The sequence below is a fragment of the Pseudophryne corroboree genome (genome assembly GCF_028390025.1).
Source record: "Pseudophryne corroboree isolate aPseCor3 chromosome 3 unlocalized genomic scaffold, aPseCor3.hap2 SUPER_3_unloc_2, whole genome shotgun sequence".
Taxonomy (NCBI): Eukaryota; Metazoa; Chordata; class Amphibia; order Anura; family Myobatrachidae; genus Pseudophryne; species Pseudophryne corroboree.
Genome location: NW_026967508.1, coordinates 4103007 through 4123357, shown reverse-complemented (window position 1 = coordinate 4123357; position 20351 = coordinate 4103007). Strand labels below are relative to the sequence as shown.

Here is a 20351-nt window from a genome sequence, read left to right as displayed (position 1 = left end):
AATTTATATACAAATGTATCCATGTTGTATTTTGTCACGGTAGAATTGTGCCCACTTTATTTGTTACTGATTATTTCAGTGTGGACAAGCTGTTAATAGCGCTCCATGACAGAGCGTCTTCACTGAATTATTGCCGCATTGTCCAGAATAAGCGTCATACTTTCAGTGTGAATACAAATGCTCATCCCGGAAGTGTCACAGTGACATCACTCATATTCGTATTACTAACACAGGGACCTGACTGGGGAGGTGAGATCTGGGAGTGTCTAACACAGGGACATAACTGGGGAGTGTGACAGTTACAAGTGTCTGCACTTTCAGTCCTTTTCCAAAGATGACTTTCATTCCGGCCTGTGCAAGCTTTCCTTTAAGAGGTCCTTCATATACTCCTGTCATACATTCTTCCTATCCCTTCATGGAATTTAAATTTTAGTTATGGAGACTCTTCACCTCCTTTTGAGCCTCTTGAGATGGTGAAATTCTGCTACTTTACCTTGAAGGTGGTTTTCCTCCTAGGTATTGCCTTTTCTGTAAGGATATTGGAATTGGTGGCCCTGTCTTCTAAGCCTCCCTTACTTATCCCTTATTCTGATAGGGTAGTGTTACGGACAAAGACATCTTTTTACCTAAGGTGCTTTCCATTTGAACCAAGAGATCTTGCTTTCGATTTTTACTTTTGATCCTTGTGCTAGCTCCCAATTGTGGCTGACTAGCGTCCAAAGGATCTATTGCTCAGTGGATTACTGCCACTATTCGTCAGGCATATATATCTCTCGATGCGCCTGTCCGACGTCCCTCTGGGCTCATTCAACTTGTATGGTCGGGGCCTCTTGGCTGGTCTGCCATGGTACCCCACTGGAGCAGTTGTGGAGAGCGGTGACCTGGTCCTTTTGCATTCTTTTACCAGGTTTTACTTTTAATATACTGTTGGTTATATTGAATCCAGCTTTAGGCATGAGATATAGATGTCGTTTTCCATTTAGTTTTATTGATGGCTCTCTCATTACATAGGATCACACAGTAGTGAGGAAGACATCTGGAAAGTGTGAGACACCCAGTAGCCATCCTTGTGTGTCAGGAGGACTGAGCAGGACCCAGAGCCCCATCACGGTGCCTCCACCTCGCTCACTGACACATGAGAGGCACAGTGACCAGAAGATCCTGAAGCTCACCAACAAGATCATTCATCTGCTGACTGGAGAGGTGACTGCTGGGAATGGGGCATTATACAGTAACACCAGGGGATGTGTCTGAGTGATGACTGTATCATTGTGTGTGTCAGGTTCCTATAAGGTGTGAGGACGTCACTGTCTATCTCTCCATGGAGGAGTGGGAGTATATAGAGGAACACAGGGGTCTGTACAAGGACGTGATGATGGAGAATCACCAGGCATTGAAGATGGATATGACTGAGAGGATAATAAGTCTCTTCCTGGACATCATCTGTGTGCTGACTGGAGAGGTGAGGGATTCTGGGAATGTCATGTCCTCTTGTCTCATACATGACAGCAGAGGCCTGCAGATTAGAGGCAGATAGGACATTGGTGATAAAATAGTGAAGGAGGCGATTATAGATTATATTTATATGTGATGTTTTCATTATTTATTTCTCCAATCAAACTTTATATGAATATTTTTTTAATCTTTTAAGTTTTGTAGATGACCCTGAACTTACCAGAATGTGCAAAATCAATTTTCTCCTTACTATCTGATATATCAGCCCAATATGCATATTTTGCTTTCTTCTAATGCAGCAGGTTTTATTAGTATTAATGACACGGTACATGTATGTAAGCATCTACTGTTCACATGGTAGAATTTAATGAATGTTGTACACAGGATCACACAGTAGTGAAGGGAACATCTGGAGAGCGTGAGCCAGCCAGCAGCCATTACCGTGTGTGGGGAGGACTGAGCAGGACCCAGAGCCCCATCACAGTGCCTCCACCTCACTCACTGATACATGAGAGGCACAATCACCAGAAGATACTAGAACTCACCAACAAGATCATTCAGCTGCTGACTGGAGAGGTGACTGCTGGGAATGGGAGATTATACAGTAACACCAGGGGATGTGTTTGGGTGATGACTGGAGAGGTGACTGCTGGGAATGGGAGATTATACAGTAACACCAGGGGGTGTGTCTGGGTGATGACTGGAGAGGTGACTGCTGGGAATGGGACATTATACAGTAACACCAGGGGATGTGTCTGGGTGATGACTGGAGAGGTGACTGCTGGGAATGGGAGATTATACAGTAACACCAGGGGATGTGTCTGGGTGATGACTGGAGAGGTGACTGCTGGGAATGGGACATTATACAGTAACACCAGGGAATGTGTCTGGGTGATGACTGTATCATTGTGTGTGTCAGGTTCCTATAAGGTGTGAGGATGTCAAGGTCTCTTTCTCCATGGAGGAGTGGGAGTATATAGAGGAACACAGGGGTCTGTACAAGGACGTGATGATGGAGAATCACCGGCCCCTCACATCACTGGGTAAGAGGAGACTGTCATATAGTGTAATGGAGAGAGCAGCTATGGGGGCCACCTAGATACACATCTCCTGATAATCACATATATACAATGTACTCAGTCACTGTGTGTCTCCTACAGATGGGGCCAGTAACAGGAATACCCCAGAGAGATGTCCCCATCCTCTTTTATTCCCAGGATCATACAGAGGAGAATCACAGTGTACTACAGGAGGGTCAGGTATGGTCTCACAGAATACTGAAATACAGATGAATATACACTTAAGGATCTGTACTGAAGGTGTTTGAATATTGAACACTGATATTTTTATGTTATTTAGGGTGAAGATCTTATTGATGTTAAAGTAGAAGATATAAAAGTAGAAGAGCAGACGTATGTGATGGGTGATCAGCAGTGTAAGGAGGAGGAAATCCCTACAGATATCAGCACAGGTGAGTAGTAATCACATATTTTCCTTGTTCAGTCACTACAGCAATCTGTTATTCTCCACCATCTACTGTTAGTACAGACTAATAAGGGCAAAGTATCTGCCCAGTGGAGGAGTCAGGAGCCATCAGAACCTATTATACTCCTCCTCACATCATGTCACTATGTGTTACCAGCCCAGAGATCTGACCAGTCTCCTCCCCACACTCTCTGGTGTATCTTATGCATCAGGAGTCATCAGCCCCTATTATACTCCTGCTCTCCCCCTCACATCATATCACTGTGTGGTAGCAGCCCAGAGATCTGACCAGTCTCCTCCCCACACTCTCTCTGGTGTATCTCATACATCAGGAGCCATCAGCCCCTATTATACTCCTGCACTCCCCCTCACATCATGTCACTGTGTGTTACCAGCCCAGAGATCTAACAAGTCTCCTCCCCACACTCTCTGGTGTATCTCATACATCAGGAGCCATCAGCCCCTATTATACTCCTGCTCTACTCCTCACATCATGTCACTATGTGTTACCAGCCCAGATATCTGACCAGTCTCCTCCCCACACTCTCTGGTGTTTGGTATACAACACTAGGTGTAACATCTTTCTGACCTTTGAAACATTGTAGCCATTCATTCTCTGAATAGTGGAAAGAGATGTGGTGTCGCATATCCCAAGATCCTCCTGACATTACATATTGTCCTCCCTTTGCAATAAGAGTAATAATATCTGTATATGAAATACTTTTCTGATTTGCGTCTGAGACAAGTCGTATACCAGCACTAATGTATGTTATACATATATATGTGATGCTATATAAATGCTACCTCAAACTGATTGGTTGCTAGGGGCAACTTTTCTCGTGGTTCACATCTCTACTCTTTCTCTAGCATCCATAAGGGACATTGGGGAATCTAGTACAATGGGGTATAGACGGGGTCCAAAAGAGCCGGCGCACTTTAAATTTCTTCACTGGGTGTGCTGGCTCCTCCCCTCTACTGTGCTTACTGTGAATCTTGGGTAAACACAAACTATGCCGTGTATGCCACACCAGATTCTCTCTATTGTCCTCTGATTCTGTTTCCTGTGAACAATGCAGCCAATCTTCACAAATCAGTGAAGGGGCTGTGGGAGAGGGTCCAGTGCCCCACTGGCTAGAGTCTCTTCAAACCATGATGTCTGATATGTCATCCCAGCTCACTGCTAATGTACATAAAACTCAGCTACTACAACAAGCTGTTGCAGACTTAGCTGCTAGGGCAGATGTTACACAGCCCCGCTCTCTCTCATGCAGGTCCACAAAAGCGTGGTTTACCTGCTCTACTCTCTGATACAGATGAGGATATACAGGAAGATTGGAAGACTTTGATCCCATTAGTGGGGATTTCCAATTCTGCTCAGGGTATTGAACCCCTAATTTTGGCTATACGGGACGTGTTATAGGCTCCCTCTAGAGGACGATGCGCACTTTCCCATTTCCTCCTGAAGGCAGGAAGTTTTGGGTGGAAGCCCCAGGGGTTGAGGTATCAGTCTCTCGACTGTCTAAAAAGGCGGTGCTGCCTGCCCCGGGCTCCTTTACCATGAAGGATCCTGGGAACCGGAAAATACAGACTACGCTAAAATCTATTTACGTGGCAGCAGGTGTATCACAGAGGCCGGTCATAGCTGGATGACCCATGTCATTCCTATGTGGGTTACTCAGATTCAGGAGGGCCTCTCCAGAGCTATGTGCCGGTCACTATGGTGACTCTCCTCAAGCACATTCAGGACACTACACGCGTCCTGTGTAACTCGCTCAAGGAGATGGGAAATATTAATGCTAGTACATCTGCCATGGCAATGTCGGCACGCAGGGCTTTGTGGTTGCGTCATTGGATTGCGGACGCAGAATCAAAACGCAGTGTGAATTCCCTCCTCTTTTCGGTGGGAATGGCTCTTTGGGGTTTGAGTTGGATACGTGGATTTCCAAAGACACGGCTGGGAAATCCACGTTTCTCCCCTCTGTGGCCCCGCCGGCGAGACGCTCCTGCACGGGGCTGTCTATTCAGTCCTTTCGGTCTTACAGACTTCGTTCTAAGGCCAGAGGTGCCTCAAATACGAATAGAGGCACCAGAGGTAAGTCAAGAAAACCTGCAAGCACCAGCTCTCAAGAACAGACCACCAGTTCTGCTTCCTCTAAGACCTCAGCATGACGGTGCCCACCCACCCCGAGGGGATCTCGAGGTGGGAGCTCAACTGTGTCACTTCAGCCGCGTCTGGTAGGCTTCCTGCCAGTATACCTGGGTCAGGGATCTCATTTCTCAGGGCTACAAGCTGGAGTTCGACGGTGCTCCTCCCCAACGATTTTTCAAGTCAAGCTTACCAGCTTTGAAGGCTATGCAGGTTATGTTGCAACAGGCCGTTCAAAAGTTGGTCCAGTCCTACGTCATTGTTCCAGTACCAATACCACAACGAGGCAAGGGTTATTACTCCAACCTGTTTGTGGTACCAAAACAGGATGGTTTGGTAAGGCCCATTTTGAATCTGAAGTTCTTGAATCCTTACCTGAAGGTTTTCAAGTTCAAAATGGAATCCTTGCGAGCAGTGATTGCGGGCCTGGAGGAACAGGAATTCATGGTCTCCTTGGACATCAAGGATGCTTACCTTATTCCGATTTGACCACCTCACAACCGTACCTGAGGTTTACCCTGCTGGATGATCACTACCAGTTCCAGGCCCTGCCCTTCGACCTGTCCACTGCTCCGAGGTTAATCATAAAGGTGATGGCGGATATAATGGTCCAGGGGGTCAATGTTGTCCCTTACCTTGACGATCTTCTGGTAAAAGTAAGATATAGGGAGCTTTTATTACTCCATATCGACCGCACTATCCACCTTCTGTCACACCATGGGTGGATCCTCAACTTAAAGAAGTCCCACCTGGAGCCAACTCAAAGGCTCTTGTTCCTGGGGATGTTGCTGGATACTGTGGCCTAGAAGGTACCAGGGGACAAGGCGAGAACACTAAAGGAGATGGTCCGCATGGTGCTCCGACCTACTTGAGTGTTCATCCATCTTTGCATAAGATTGTTGGGAAAGATGGTCGCCTCATACGAGGCGATCCAATATGGGAGGTTCCGTGCCAGAACATTTCAGTTGGATCTCCTGAGCAAGTGGTCCAGATCACATCTACAGATGCACCGGATGATTCGGCTGTCACCTCAGGCCAGGATTTCCCTCTTGTGGTGGCTTGCAGTCCTCCAATCTACTGGAGGGCCGGAGTTTTGGGATCCAGGATTGGACTCTCCTTACGACAGATGCTAGTCTAAGTGGATGGGGAGCTGTCACCCAAGGGGCGCTGTTCCATGGCAGGTGGTCAGCCCATGAAAAGCCTCAACTTTCTGGAACTTCCGTCGATCTACAAAGCTCTGCTTAAGGCTTCTCCTCTGCTCGGGGATCACGCGATCTAAGTACAATCGGGAATCAAGGAGTTCAGGCACTTCTGTTTGGGCTCAGAGGGCGTGGTACGCAAATCTTCTGGACATGTCCGTCGAAGACCCTTGGCCTCTCCCACTAAGAAGAGATCTTCTTCAACAGGGATCATTCGTCTACCCGGACTTACGACGTCTTCAATTGACGGCATGGAGGTTGAGCGGAACATCCTAGGGCCTTTCCAAAAAGGTTATTGCTACCATGGTTCAGGCCAGGAAACCTGTGACATCAAAACATTATCATCATATCTGGAAGAGATGTCTCTTGATGCGAGGAACACACACATCCACCTGCAGAGTTCCACTTGGGACTTTTCTTACGTTTCCTGCAGGCTGGTATGGATAAGGGCTTATGCCTGGGTTCCATTAAGGTCCAGACTTCGGATCTCTTAATTTTCTTCCAGAAGAAATTGGCAGTGTTGCCAGAAGTTCAGACCTTCTTGCAACAAGGGGTACTCCACATGCAACCTCCTTTTGTGCCGCCTACGTCACCCTGGGATTTGAATGTAGTGTTGGAATTTCTACAGTCCTCCAGGTTTGAACCTCTGATGACGGTTGAAGACAAGTACCTCACGTGGAAGACTGTGATGTTATAGGCTCTGGCTTCTGCTCGAAGTGTCTCAGAATTGGGGGCCTTATCGTGTAAGAGTCCCTACTTGGACTTTTACGAGGACAGAGTGGAGCTCTGTACAGGACAGCAGTTCCTGCCGAAGGTTGTCTCTGCGTTTCACCGAATCAACCTATTGTGGTTCCTTCAAATTCTGACTCTTCTCTTCCTCTGGAGGCGTTAGATGATGGACGAGCTTTGAAGATCTATAGCAAGCGAACGGCTCGGATCAGAAAAACGGATTCTTTGTTCGTGCTCTATGATGCCCAGAAAAAGGGTTGTCCTGCTTCGAAGCAGTCCATTGTTCGTTGGATTAGGCTTACTATCTAACAGGTCCATGTGTCGGCAGCTTTACCTGTTCCTAAGTGTAGTCTCAGCCTTGCAACTGTGCTGAGCCGCTACCTGGTCGGGGAAGAAAACATTTGTTAAGTTCTACAAGTTTGATGCCCTGGCCAAAGGGGATACCCAGTTTGGGCAGGCGGTGCTGAAGTAGTCTCCACACGTTCCTGCCCATTCTGGAAGCTTTGCGACATTCCCATCGTACTAGATTCCCCAATATCCCCTATGGATGCTAGAGAAAATAGGATTTGAATTACCTACCAGTAAATCCTTTTCTCGTAGTCCATAAGGGATATTGGGCGCCTGCCTCAGTGCGTTGACTTTTCTGCAGGTTCTCGTTATGTGGTTACCTGTTCAGATGTTGTTGTTGCCGGCCATTGCCGGTTGTTATATGTTCGTGGCATGCTGGTATATAAATCTCACCACTCTTTGTTATCATGTTTCCTTCTCTCGTATATGTCCTTTCTCCTTCTGGCACTATTTTACCTATAACTGCCTGTAGGAGGAGGCATAGAGGGGAGGAGCCAGCACACCTAGTGAAGAAATATAAAGTGCACCGGATCCTTTGGACCTCGTCTATACCCCATCGTATTAAGTCTCCCCAATATCCCTTATGGACTACGAGAAAAGGATTTACCGGTAGATAATTGAAATCCTATTTTTTACTTCTTGATACATTAATCCCATTGTCTTACTGTCCAGAAAAGTGATCATGCTTAGGAGTATGTTTGGTAATGCTAAGGGGTATATTTACTAATGTGTGGGTCTGTAGAAGTTGGGATGTTTTCCATAGCGACCAATCACATTCTCCTTATTTATCTAGCACCTTCTAGAAGACAATTAGAATCTAAAACCCGCACTTCAGTAAATATAACCCCTTAGTTTCAGGAGAGTGGAGGCTTCTTATCCACAGATCTAGCTGGAACCTACATGCTCCTTGGCTTCTAATACTTTCTTACTGTGGCTGGGACCATGTTCCACGTAGCCATGATGGTGGGCATGGTCTCAGAATGGTACGCCCTCTGGGGTGGTGCCATTATGGGCAGTGTCGGCGCTAGGCGTCATGAATAAATAACTAAAATGTAAAATTAATTAAGAAAAACGTATTTATGTTTCACCACAGCCCCACATTGCTTCCGGCTGCTGAGTCCCTCAGGGCTGTGCGGTACAGTATCGGGCATAGAAGCTACAGGGCTGCACCAGTGGCAATGTGTGTGGATTGCAGAACACGGGGTCCGGGAGAGGAAATTCCCAGTACCACCAGCACTGCAAGAGTTTAAGTCCATGGACTACTATAAATTATATGTATTATAATGTAAGGATAACGTGTTTTTTTGTTTTTTCAAAATGTGTTTAGTTGAAATGTCCGACATACAGATAGAAGACATACAGTGGTTCTTGAAAGTTTGTGAACCCTTCAGCATTTTCTTTATTTCTGCTGAAATTTGGCCTAAAACGACCTCAGATTTTCACACAAGTCCTAAAAGAAGATAGAGAACCAAATCACACACATGAGACAAAAAAAATAGACGTGCTCATATTTTTTTTTTTTTTTTTGAGGAAAATGATCCAATATCACGTATCTGTGAGTGGCAAAAGTATGTGAACCTTTAGGCTTAGCAGATATTTTGGAAGTGAAATTAGAGTAAGGTATTTCCAATTTATGGGATGACAATCAGGTGTGCGTGTTTTTTTAAAAGAACAGGGATCTATCAGTCTGTTGTTCACAACACGTTTGAGGAAGTCCTATCATGCCATGAACAAAGGAGATTTCTGAGGACCTCAGAAGAAGAGTTGTTGATGCTCATCCGTCAGTTTGTATACAAATGGAGGAAATTCCAGACCATTATTACCCTCCCCAAGAGTGGTCGACCAACAAAGATTACGCCAAGAGCAAGGCGTCTAAAAGTTTACAAGCTCACAAAGGAACCCATGGTATCCGCTAAGCAACTGAAGGCCTTTCTCACATAAGCTAATGTTAATGAGTCCACTTAACAACAATTCTGTGTGCATGGCAGGATTGCAAACAGAAATCAGCTGCTCTCCAAAAAGAAACATTGCTGCCCATCTGCAGTTTGTTAAAGATCACCTGGACAATCCAGAAGGCTATTGGAACAATGTTTTGTGGACAGATGATTCCACAATAGAGCTCTTTGGCTTAAATGAGAAGCGTTATGTTTGGAGAAAGGAGAACACTGCATTCCAGCATAAACACGGTGGTGGTGGTGGTATCATCGTTTGGGCCTGTTTTGCTGCATCTGACCCAGGATTACTTGCCATCATTGATGTGACAATGAATTTTGAATTATACCAGAATATTCTAAAGGTCCATGAGCTGTATCTCAGAAGAACGTGGGTCATACAGCAAGTACACAAGTCATTTGACCAATGAAGGGTTAAAGAAGAATAAATGTAAAGTTTTGGATTGGCCAAGTCAAGGTCCTGACCTTAATCCAATCGAAATGATGTGGAAGGACCTGAAGCGAGCAACATAACAGAGGTGAAGCTGTTTTGTAGAGGAATGGGGTATAATTCCTCCAAGCTGATGTTCAGGACTAATCAACAATTACTGGAAACAGATGTAGTTATTGAACGCAAATACTGAAAGCAAAGGTTCACATACTTATGCCCCTCATAGATATGTGATATTGGATCATTCCTCAATATAAAAATGAGCACGTCTCATTTCTTTGTCTCTCTTGATTTGGTTCCCTTTATCTAGTTTTAGGACTGAAAATCTGAGATAGTTTTAGTACAAATTTCAGCAGAAATGTAGAAAATTCTGAAGGGTTCACAAACTTTGAAGCACCACTATAGTAAGTACACAACAATTAGTGGGTTAAGGCAATAACCTGGTTTAGGAGTTAAATAATTATAAAATAAAATAATGTAGTTATCCAACCATTACCAGTAGGATATAGAGCAGGGGTAGCCAACTCCAGTCCTAGAGTTACCAACAGTTACCGCTTCCCAGGTCTCCTCACAGAATCACAAGTGATGTAACTAGCTCCACCTGTGGATCTTTTAAAATGTGTGAGTAATGAATACACCTGTGCACCTGCTAGGTGGTCTGGAAAATGTGAACTGTAATGCGGGGTGGGGCGTGAATAAAAAGATGCACGTACAGGTAGCATTTTATGGGAGTGTTGCTAAAGGTGTTTGCGTACAGAGATGTTCCACTGATTACATAGTAAATCATAGATGCGGGGTTGGGAAAAAATAGGATTTTAATTACCTACCGGTAAATCCTTTTTGCGTAGTCTGTAGAGGATGCTGGGGTCCACATTAGTAACATGGGGTATAGACGGGTCCTTTGGGAGCCATGGGCACTTTAGGAGTTTAATAGTCTGGGCTGGCTCCTCCCTCTATGCCCCTCCTACCAGACCCAGTCTAGAAATAGTGCCCGAGGAGACATACTTCGAGAGAAGGAAATACACAGATAGTGGTGAGATTCACACCAGCTCACACATAACAGACAACCAAGCTAACTAGCTTGAAACAAGTCAACAACCGCTGAACAACATTACTTAACCAAGTAACAAGGCAGTACTGAACCAAGTAACAACTGCAGGAAAATGAAGCGCTGGGAGAGCCCCCAGCATCCTCTACGGACTACGAGAAATGGATTTACCGGTGGGTTATTAAAATCCTATTTTCTCAAATGTCCTAGAGGATGCTGTGGTCCACATTAGTAACATGGAGATGTACCAAAGCTCCCAGTATGGGAGGGAGAGCGCGGAGGCTCCTGCAGAACAGATTGACCAAACTTAAGGTCCTCAGAGGCCAAAGTATCGAACTTGTAAAACTTTGCAAACGTGTTCGACCCAGACCAAATAGCTGCTCGGCAAAGTTGTAAAGCAGAGACACCCCGGGCAGCCACCCAGGCAGAACCCACTTTGAGTAGAGTGGGCCTTATCCGATTTTGGACGCGGCAATCCTGCCACAGAATAAGCATGCTGGATAGTGAACCTGATCCAGCGAGAAATCATCTGCTTAGAAGCAGGACACCCAATCTTGTTGGGATCATAAAGGACAAACAGACAGTCCGACTTTCTGTGACGAGAAGTTCTCTTCACATGAATCTTCAAAGCCCTCACAACATCCAAGGACTTTGAGGTAATTGAGGAGTCCGTAGCCACTGGCACCACAATAGGTTGGTTGATATGAAAAGCCGACACAACCTTTGGAAGAAACTGCTGATGCGTCCTGAGGTCAGCTCTATCTTCATGGAAAATCAAGTAGGGGCTCTTGCAGGACAATGCCCCCAATTCTGACACACGTCTAGCAGATGCCAATGCCAACAGTGGGACAGCCTTCCAAGTAAGAAACTTGACTTCAGCCTCCTGTAAAGGTTCGAACCAATCCGATTGCAGGAACTGCAGCACCACGTTAAGATCCCAAGGTGCCATAGGAGGCACAAAGGGAGGTTGGATGTGCAGAACCCCTTTCAAGAAAGTCTGAACCTCAGGAAGGGCAGCCAATTGATTCTGGAAGAAAATGGACAAGGCCGAAATCTAGACTTTTATGGAGCGCAGGCCCACATCCATTCCTGCTTGCAAACTTTTTGGATTTACACCAAGACACATACTTTTACCAAATACTATGGTAAGGTCTTGACGTTACTCTCTTCCTAGCCCGTATCAGGGTAGGAATAACCTTGATCGGAATGCCCTTCCGAGCTAAGATTTGGTGTTCAACCTCCATGCTGTCATGTCAGAGACGGTTTTGTTTGTGTCCCCGGAGGGGGTGCTAGTGGGTCAGTGGAGGTAGGTGGAATGAAGTGAGGAGGCAGTACTGGGTTTCTGCGCATGAGCACAATGTAGATTTATTAATAACAGAAAAGTCCAGATAATAATGCAGCAGAAAGTAAACAAACGAATGCAATGGAAATGACAATGGTAACGGCAATGGTAATGGCAATGGAATAGTATGGTTTGAAACTGAAAGTCTATGGCAGAGTTTGTAATGCAGAAATGGAACCAGAGTAATTAAAACGTGAGCCAGCAGAGGTGGAATGATGGTAGCAAACCTGGTAGAAATGCAGGAGACTGGATGGTAATGTTCACTGTGCTTTTGGAAAGCACAATCAGCTTGCAGGCTGAATCACAGGTGAGAGTGTTAGAATGCACCTGGATAGGGAGTCTCTACTGCTGATGGCTGGAGCACACTGCAGGTATGGAAGGTGTGAAGCCAGAAAGGTATTGCTGTGGTGCTGGTACTTGTAGTTCCACGGAGTAGCAGATACAGGAGAATATCCAGGAACACGGAGACACAGGAGAATATCCAGGAACACGGAGGAACAGGATAACAGGTCCAAACACACGAGTAGCAGGAGTGACACAAAGTTCAGGACAACCTCTGACTCACCCAGCAGCTCCTGATATACACCCTGACCGGCAGGCATTGGCTGGAGTGAGACAAGGGGGTGCGGCCAAGCTCCGGATTGGCCGCCGCACTTACACTGGGGAATACTATCATGGCGGCGCCCATGCCGCGGCCCGGCAGGAACGCGGCGCGCTCACACGCCCGTTGACTCCAGGGGCGCTTCCAGGCCTGAGGGTGCATCCACGAGCAGGGCGACAGGTGACAGCAACGTGCAGTGACCCCAGACGGAGTCCGCTCCGGCGGACCGACATAACAGCGGTGAGTCGATTCCTGACATGTCAAACATAGCCGTTGTAAGTCTTGATAAGCGAACGGCCCCTGTTGCAGAAGGTCCTCTAGAAGAGGACTCTGATCTTCCAGTAGTAACTCCAGAAGATCCGCGTACCAAGCCCTTCTTGCCCAGCTCGGAGCAATGAGGATCGCCTGAACTCTTGTTCTTTTGATTAGTTTGAGAATCCTTGGGATGAGCAGGAGTGGAGGGAATACGTACACTGACTTGAACACCCACGGAGTTACCTGTGGATCCCTTGACCTGGAACAGTACCGCCGAAGCTTCTTGTTGAGGCGTGAGGCCATCATGTCTATTTGAGGTACGCCCCAAAGACTTGTCACCTCTGCAAACACCTCTGGGTGTAGGCCCCACTCCCCCGGATAGAGATCGTGTCTGCTGAGGAAGTCCGCTTCCCAGTTGTCCACTCCTGGAATGAAGATTGCTGACAGCGCCGCCGCGTGTCTTTCCTCCCAGAGGATGATTCTTGTTACCTCTGACATTGCAGCTCTGCTCTTCGTTCGGCCCTGCCTGTTTATGTAGGACACCGCTGTGACGTTGTCCGACTGAACCTGAATGGCTCGATCTTGCAGAAGATGTGCATTCTGGAACTAAGGGTACAACGGTCTTCTACAGGCGGTAGTTCCAGAATGTTTATTGGAAGAATGGATTCTAGACTTGACCACCTTCCCTGGAAGGTTTCCCCTTGGGCGACTGCTCTCCAACCTCTGAGACTTGCATCCGTGGTTAGAAGAATCCAATTCTGAATCCCGAACCTGCGGCCCTTTAGTAGGTGAGAGGTTTGCAGCCACCAGAGGAGCGAGAGTCTGGCTTTCGGAGACAGACGTATCCTCTGGTGTATGTGAAGTAGAGATCCCGACCATTTGTCCAGGAGATCCAGTTGGAAGGACTGTGCATGAAATCTTCCGTACTGTAGAGCCTCGTAAGAGGCAACCATCTTCCCCAGAAGGCGAATGCACTGATGAACCGATACCCAGGTTGGCTTCAAGACATCCCGGACCATTGATTGTATCACCAACGCTTTCTCCACCGGTAGAAACACCTTCTGCACTTCCGTGTCGAGGATCATCCCTAGAAAAGACAATCTCCTTGTCGGCTCCAAATGTGACTTTGGAAGATTCAGGATCCAGCCATGATCCCGGAGTACTCGAGTTGTGAGAGCAATGTTCTGTAACATTTTCTCTGACGTCCTAGTGGATGCTGGGTACTCCGTAAGGACCATGGGGAATAGACGGGCTCCGCAGGAGACTGGGCACTCTTAAAAGAAAGATTAGGTACTATATCTGGTGTGCACTGGCTCCTCCCTCTATGCCCCTCCTCCAGACCTCAGTTAGAATCTGTGCCCAGCCAGAGCTGGATGCACTCCTAGGGGCTCTCCTGAGCTTCTTAGAAAAGAAAGTATTTGTTAGGTTTTTTATTTTCAGTGAGATCTGCTGGCAGCAGACTCACTGCTACGAGGGACTGAGGGGAGAGAAGCAAACCTACCTGCTTGCAGCTAGCTTGTGCTTCTAAGGCTACTGGACACCATTATTTCTCTGACGTCCTAGTGGATGCTGGGGACTCCGTCAGGACCATGGGGAATAGCGGCTCCGCAGGAGACAGGGCACAAAAAGTAAAGCTTTTAGGATCACATGGTGTGTACTGGCTCCTCCCCCTATGACCCTCCTCCAAGCCTCAGTTAGGTTTTTGTGCCCGTCCGAGCAGGGTGCAATCTAGGTGGCTCTCTTAAAGAGCTGCTTAGAGAAAGTTTATTAGGTTTTTTACTTTCAGTGAGACCTGCTGGCAACAGGCTCACTGCTACGAGGGACTTAGGGGAGAAGAAGTGAACTCACCTGCGTGCAGGATGGATTTGCTTCTTAGGCTACTGGACACCATTAGCTCCAGAGGGATCGAACACAGGCCCAGCCATGGAGTCCGGTCCCGGAGCCGCGCCGCCGACCCCCTTGCAGATGCCGAAGAGCGAAGAGGTCCAGAAACCGGCGGCAGAAGACTTTCAGTCTTCATGAGGTAGCGCACAGCACTGCAGCTGTGCGCCATTGTATTCACACACTTCACACCGGCGGTCACTGAGGGTGCAGGGCGCTGGGGGGGGCGCCCTGGGCAGCAATGATAATACCTTTTCTGGCTAAAAGAATACATCACATATAGTCCCTGGGGCTATATGGATGTATTTAACCCCTGCCAGGTCTCAGCAAAAACGGGAGAGAAGCCCGCCGAAATAGGGGGCGGGGCCTATCTCCTCAGCACACAGCGCCATTTTCCTGCACAGCTCCACTGCGAGGAAGGCTCCCAGACTCTCCCCTGCACTGCACTACAGAAACAGGGTAAAAAACAGAGAGGGGGGGCACTTATTGGCGATATTTGATATATTTAAGCGGCTATAACAGAAACAACACTTCTATAGGGTTGTTTATATATATATTTATAGCGCTTGGGTGTGTGCTGGCAAACTCTCCCTCTGTCTCCCCAAAGGGCTAGTGGGGTCCTGTCTTCGATAAGAGCATTCCCTGTGTGTCTGCTGTGTGTCGGTACGTGTGTGTCGACATGTATGAGGACGATGTTGGTGTGGAGGCGGAGCAATTGCCGGTAATGGTGATGTCACCCCCTAGGGAGTCGACACCTGAATGGATGGCTTTGTTTATGGAATTACGTGATAATGTCAGCACGCTGCAAAAGTCGGTTGACGACATGAGACGGCCGGCAAACCAGTTAGTACCTGTCCAGGCGTCTCAGGCACCGTCAGGGGCTGTAAAACGCCCTTTACCTCAGTCAGTCGACACAGGTACCGACACGGACGAATCTAGTGTCGACGGTGAAGAAACAAACGTATTTTCCAGTAGGGCCACACGTTATATGATCATGGCAATGAAGGAGGCTTTGCATATCTCTGATACTGCAGGTACCTCAAAAGGGGGTATTATGTGGGGTGTGAAAAAACTACCTGTAGCTTTTCCTGAATCGGAGGAATTGAATGACGTGTGTGATGAAGCGTGGGTTACCCCCGATAGAAAACTGCTAATTTCAAAGAAGTTATTGGCATTATACCCTTTCCCGCCAGAGGTTAGGGCGCGCTGGGAAACACCCCCTAGGGTGGATAAGGCGCTCACACGCTTATCAAAACAAGTGGCGTTACCGTCTCCAGATACGGCCGCCCTCAAGGATCCAGCTGATAGGAGGCTGGAAACTACCCTGAAGAGTATATACACACATACTGGTGTTATACTGCGACCAGCAATAGCCTCAGCCTGGATGTGCAGTGCTGGGGTGGTGTGGTCGGATTCCCTGACTGAAAATATTGATACCCTGGATAGGGACAGTATTTTATTGACTATAGAGCAATTAAAGGATGCGTTTCTTTATATGCGAGATGCTCAGAGGGATATTTGCACTCTGGCATCGAGAATAAGTGCGATGTCCATATCTGCCAGAAGAAGTTTATGGACGCGACAGTGGTCAGGTGATGCGGATTCCAAACGGCATATGGAAGTATTGCCGTATAAAGGGGAGGAATTATTTGGGGTCGGTCTATCGGATTTGGTGGCCACGGCAACAGCCGGGAAATCCACCTTTTTACCTCAGGTCACCTCCCAACAGAAAAAGACACCGTCTTTTCAGCCGCAGTCCTTTCGTTCCTATAAGAACAAGCGGGCAAAAGGACAGTCATATCTGCCCAGAGGCAAAGGAAGGGGTAAGAGGTTGCAGCAAGCAACTCCCTCCCAGGAGCAGAAGCCCTCCCCGGCTTCTGCAAAGCCCTCAGCATGACGCTGGGGCTTTGCAAGCGGACTCAGGGGCGGTGGGGGGTCGACTAAAGAATTTCAGCACACAGTGGGCTCACTCACAGGTGGACCCTTGGATCCTGCAGGTAGTATCTCAGGGTTACAAGTTGGAATTCGAGAAGTCTCCCCCTCGCCGGTTCCTAAACTCTGCTTTACCAACGTCTCCCTCAGACAGGGCGACGGTATTGGAAGCCATTCACAAGCTGTATTCTCAGCAGGTGATAGTCAAGGTACCCCTCCTACAGCAGGGAAAGGGGTATTATTCCACACTATTTGTGGTACCGAAGCCGGACGGCTCGGTAAGACCTATTCTAAACCTGAAATCCTTGAACCTGTACATACAATAATTCAAGTTCAAGATGGAGTCACTCAGAGCAGTGAGAGCGAATCTGGAAGAAGGGGACTTCATGGTGTCCCTGGACATCAAAGATGCTTACCTGCACGTCCCAATTTGCCCTTCACACCAAGGGTACCTCAGGTTCGTGGTACAAAACTGTCATTATCAGTTTCAGACTCTGCCGTTTGGTTTGTCCACGGCACCTCGGGTCTTTACCAAGGTAATGGCCGAGATGATGGTTCTTCTACGAAGAAAAGGCGTATTAATTATCCCTTACTTGGACGATCTCCTGATAAGGGCAAGGTCCAGAGAACAGCTGGAGGTCGGAGTAGCACTAACCCAAGTAGTGCTTCAACAACACGGGTGGATTCTGAATTTTTCAAAATCTCAATTGACCCCGACGACACGTCTGCTGTTCCTGGGAATGATTCTGGACACTGTTCAGAAAAAGGTGTTTCTTCCGGAGGAGAAAGCCAGGGAGTTATCCGAACTTGTCAGGAACCTCCTAAAACCAGGAAATGTGTCCGTGCATCAATGCACAAGAGTCCTGGGAAAAATGGTGGCTTCTTACGAAGCGATTCCATTCGGCAGATTCCACGCACAAATTTTTCAGTGGGATCTGCTGGACAAATGGTCCGGATCGCATCTGCAGATGCATCAGCGGATAACCCTGTCGCCAAGGACAAGGGTGTCTCTTCTGTGGTGGTTGCAGAGTGCCCATCTGTTAGAGGGCCGCAGATTCGGCATACAGGACTGGGTCCTGGTGACTACGGATGCCAGCCTGCGAGGCTGGGGAGCAGTCACACAGGGAAGAAACTTCCAGGGCGTGTGGTCAAACCTGGAGACGTCTCTTCACATAAATATACTGGAGCTAAGAGCGATTTACAATGCTCTAAGCCTGGCAAAACCGCTGCTTCAGGGTCAGCCGGTGTTGATCCAGTCGGACAACATCACGGCAGTCGCCCACGTAAACAGACAGGGCGGCACAAGAAGCAGGAGAGCAATGACAGAAGCTGCAAGGATTCTTCGCTGGGCGGAAAATCATGTCATAGCACTGTCAGCAGTGTTCATTCCGGGAGTGGACAACTGGGAAGCAGACTTTCTCAGCAGACACGACCTCCACCCGGGAGAGTGGGGACTTCATCCAGAAGTCTTCCACATGATTGTGAACCGTTGGGAAAAACCAAAGGTGGACATGATGGCGTCCCGTCTCAACAAAAAACTGGACAGGTATTGCGCCAGGTCAAGAGACCCTCAGGCAATAGCTGTGGACGCTCTGGTAACACCGTGGGTGTACCAGTCGGTGTATGTGTTTCCTCCTCTGCCTCTCATACCAAAGGTACTGAGAATTATACGGCTAAGGGGAGTAAGAACAATACTCGTGGCTCCGGATTGGCCAAGAAGGACTTGGTACCCGGAACTTCAAGAGATGCTCACGGAAGATCCGTGGCCTCTACCTCTAAGAAGGGATCTGCTTCAGCAGGGACCTTGTCTGTTCCAAGACTTACCGCGACTGCGTTTGACGGCATGGCGGTTGAACGCCGGATTCTAAGGGAAAAAGGCATTCCAGAGGAAGTTATTCCTACCTTAATTAAAGCCAGGAAGGAAGTGACCGCACAACATTATCACCGCATTTGGAGAAAATATGTTGCGTGGTGTGAGGCCAGGAAGGCCCCGACGGAGGAATTTCAATTGGGTCGATTCCTACTTTTCCTGCAAGCAGGATTGTCTATGGGCCTCAAATTGGGGTCTATAAAGGTTCAAATTTCGGCCCTGTTGATTTTCTTCCAGAGAGAATTGGCTTCAGTGCCTGAAGTCCAAACTTTTGTCAAAGGTGTACTACATATACAGCCCCCGGTTGTGCCTCCAGTGGCACCGTGGGATCTCAATGTAGTTTTGGATTTTCTCAAATCCCATTGGTTTGAGCCACTCAAATCGGTAGATTTGAAGTATCTTACTTGGAAAGTAACCATGCTACTGGCCCTGGCTTCAGCCAGGAGAGTATCAGAGTTGGCGGCTTTATCGTACAAAAGCCCATATTTGATTTTCCATTCGGACAGGGCAGAAATGCGGACGCGTCCTCATTTTCTCCCTAAGGTGGTTTTCGGCGTTTCACTTGAACCAGACTATTGTGGTGCCTGCGGCTACTAGCGATTTGGAGGACTCCAAGTTAATGGACGTTGTCAGACCATTAAAAATATATATTTCAAGGACGGCTGGAGTCAGGAAGTCTGACTCGCTGTTTATACTATATGCACCCAACAAGATGGGTGCTCCTGCGTCAAAGCAGACGATTGCTCGCTGGATTTGTAGCACAATCCAACTTGCACATTCTGTGGCAGGCCTGCCACAGCCTAAATCTGTAAATGCCCACTCCACAAGGAAGGTGGGCTCATCTTGGGCGGCTGCCCGAGGGGTCTCGGCATTACAACTTTGCCGAGCAGCTACGTGGTCAGGGGAGAACACGTTTGTAAATTTCTACAAATTTGATACCCTGGCTAAGGAGGACCTGGAGTTCTCTCATTCGGTGCTGCAGAGTCATCCGCACTCTCCCGCCCGTTTGGGAGCTTTGGTATAATCCCCATGGTCCTGACGGAGTCCCCAGCATCCACTAGGACGTCAGAGAAAATAAGAATTTACTCACCGGTAATTCTATTTCTCGTAGTCCGTAGTGGATGCTGGGCGCCCATCCCAAGTGCGGATTGTCTGCAATACTTGTACATAGTTATTGTTACAAAAATCGGGTTGTTATTGTTGGAAGCCATCTGTTCAGAGGCTTCTCTGTTATCATACTGTTAACTGGGTTCAAATCACAAGTTGTACGGTGTGATTGGTGTGGCTGGTATGAGTCTTACCCGGGATTCAAGATCCTTCCGTATTGTGTACGCTCGTCCGGGCACAGTATCCTAACTGAGGCTTGGAGGAGGGTCATAGGGGGAGGAGCCAGTACACACCATGTGATCTTAAAAGCTTTACTTTTTGTGCCCTGTCTCCTGCGGAGCCGCTATTCCCCATGGTCCTGACGGAGTCCCCAGCATCCACTACGGACTACGAGAAATAGAATTACCGGTGAGTAAATTCTTATTTTCCAGAGGGATCGAACACAGGGCCCGACCTCGATCGTCCGTACCCGGAGCCGCACCGCCGTCTCCCTTCCAGAGCCAGAAGACTGAAGAACCAGAAGAAAAACGGCGGCTGAAGACTCCGGTCTTCAATAAGGTAGCGCACAGCA

At 47.7% G+C, this 20351-nt stretch overlaps 1 protein-coding gene across 4 annotated transcripts in view; it reads left to right on the top strand.

The window, feature by feature from the left end:
- LOC134983605 (zinc finger protein 345-like) overlaps positions 1-20351 on the top strand; it is a 111164-nt gene that overhangs the window by 26646 nt on the left and 64167 nt on the right. For all 4 annotated transcript variants that reach the window (XM_063949276.1, XM_063949274.1, XM_063949275.1 and 1 more), the window contains exons 3-7: positions 1012-1203; positions 1283-1462; positions 1840-2031; positions 2616-2714; positions 2815-2926. In XM_063949276.1, the coding sequence (XP_063805346.1) occupies positions 1012-1203; positions 1283-1462; positions 1840-2031; positions 2616-2714; positions 2815-2926 (775 nt within the window). The remainder of the gene's footprint in view (positions 1-1011; positions 1204-1282; positions 1463-1839; positions 2032-2615; positions 2715-2814; positions 2927-20351) is intronic.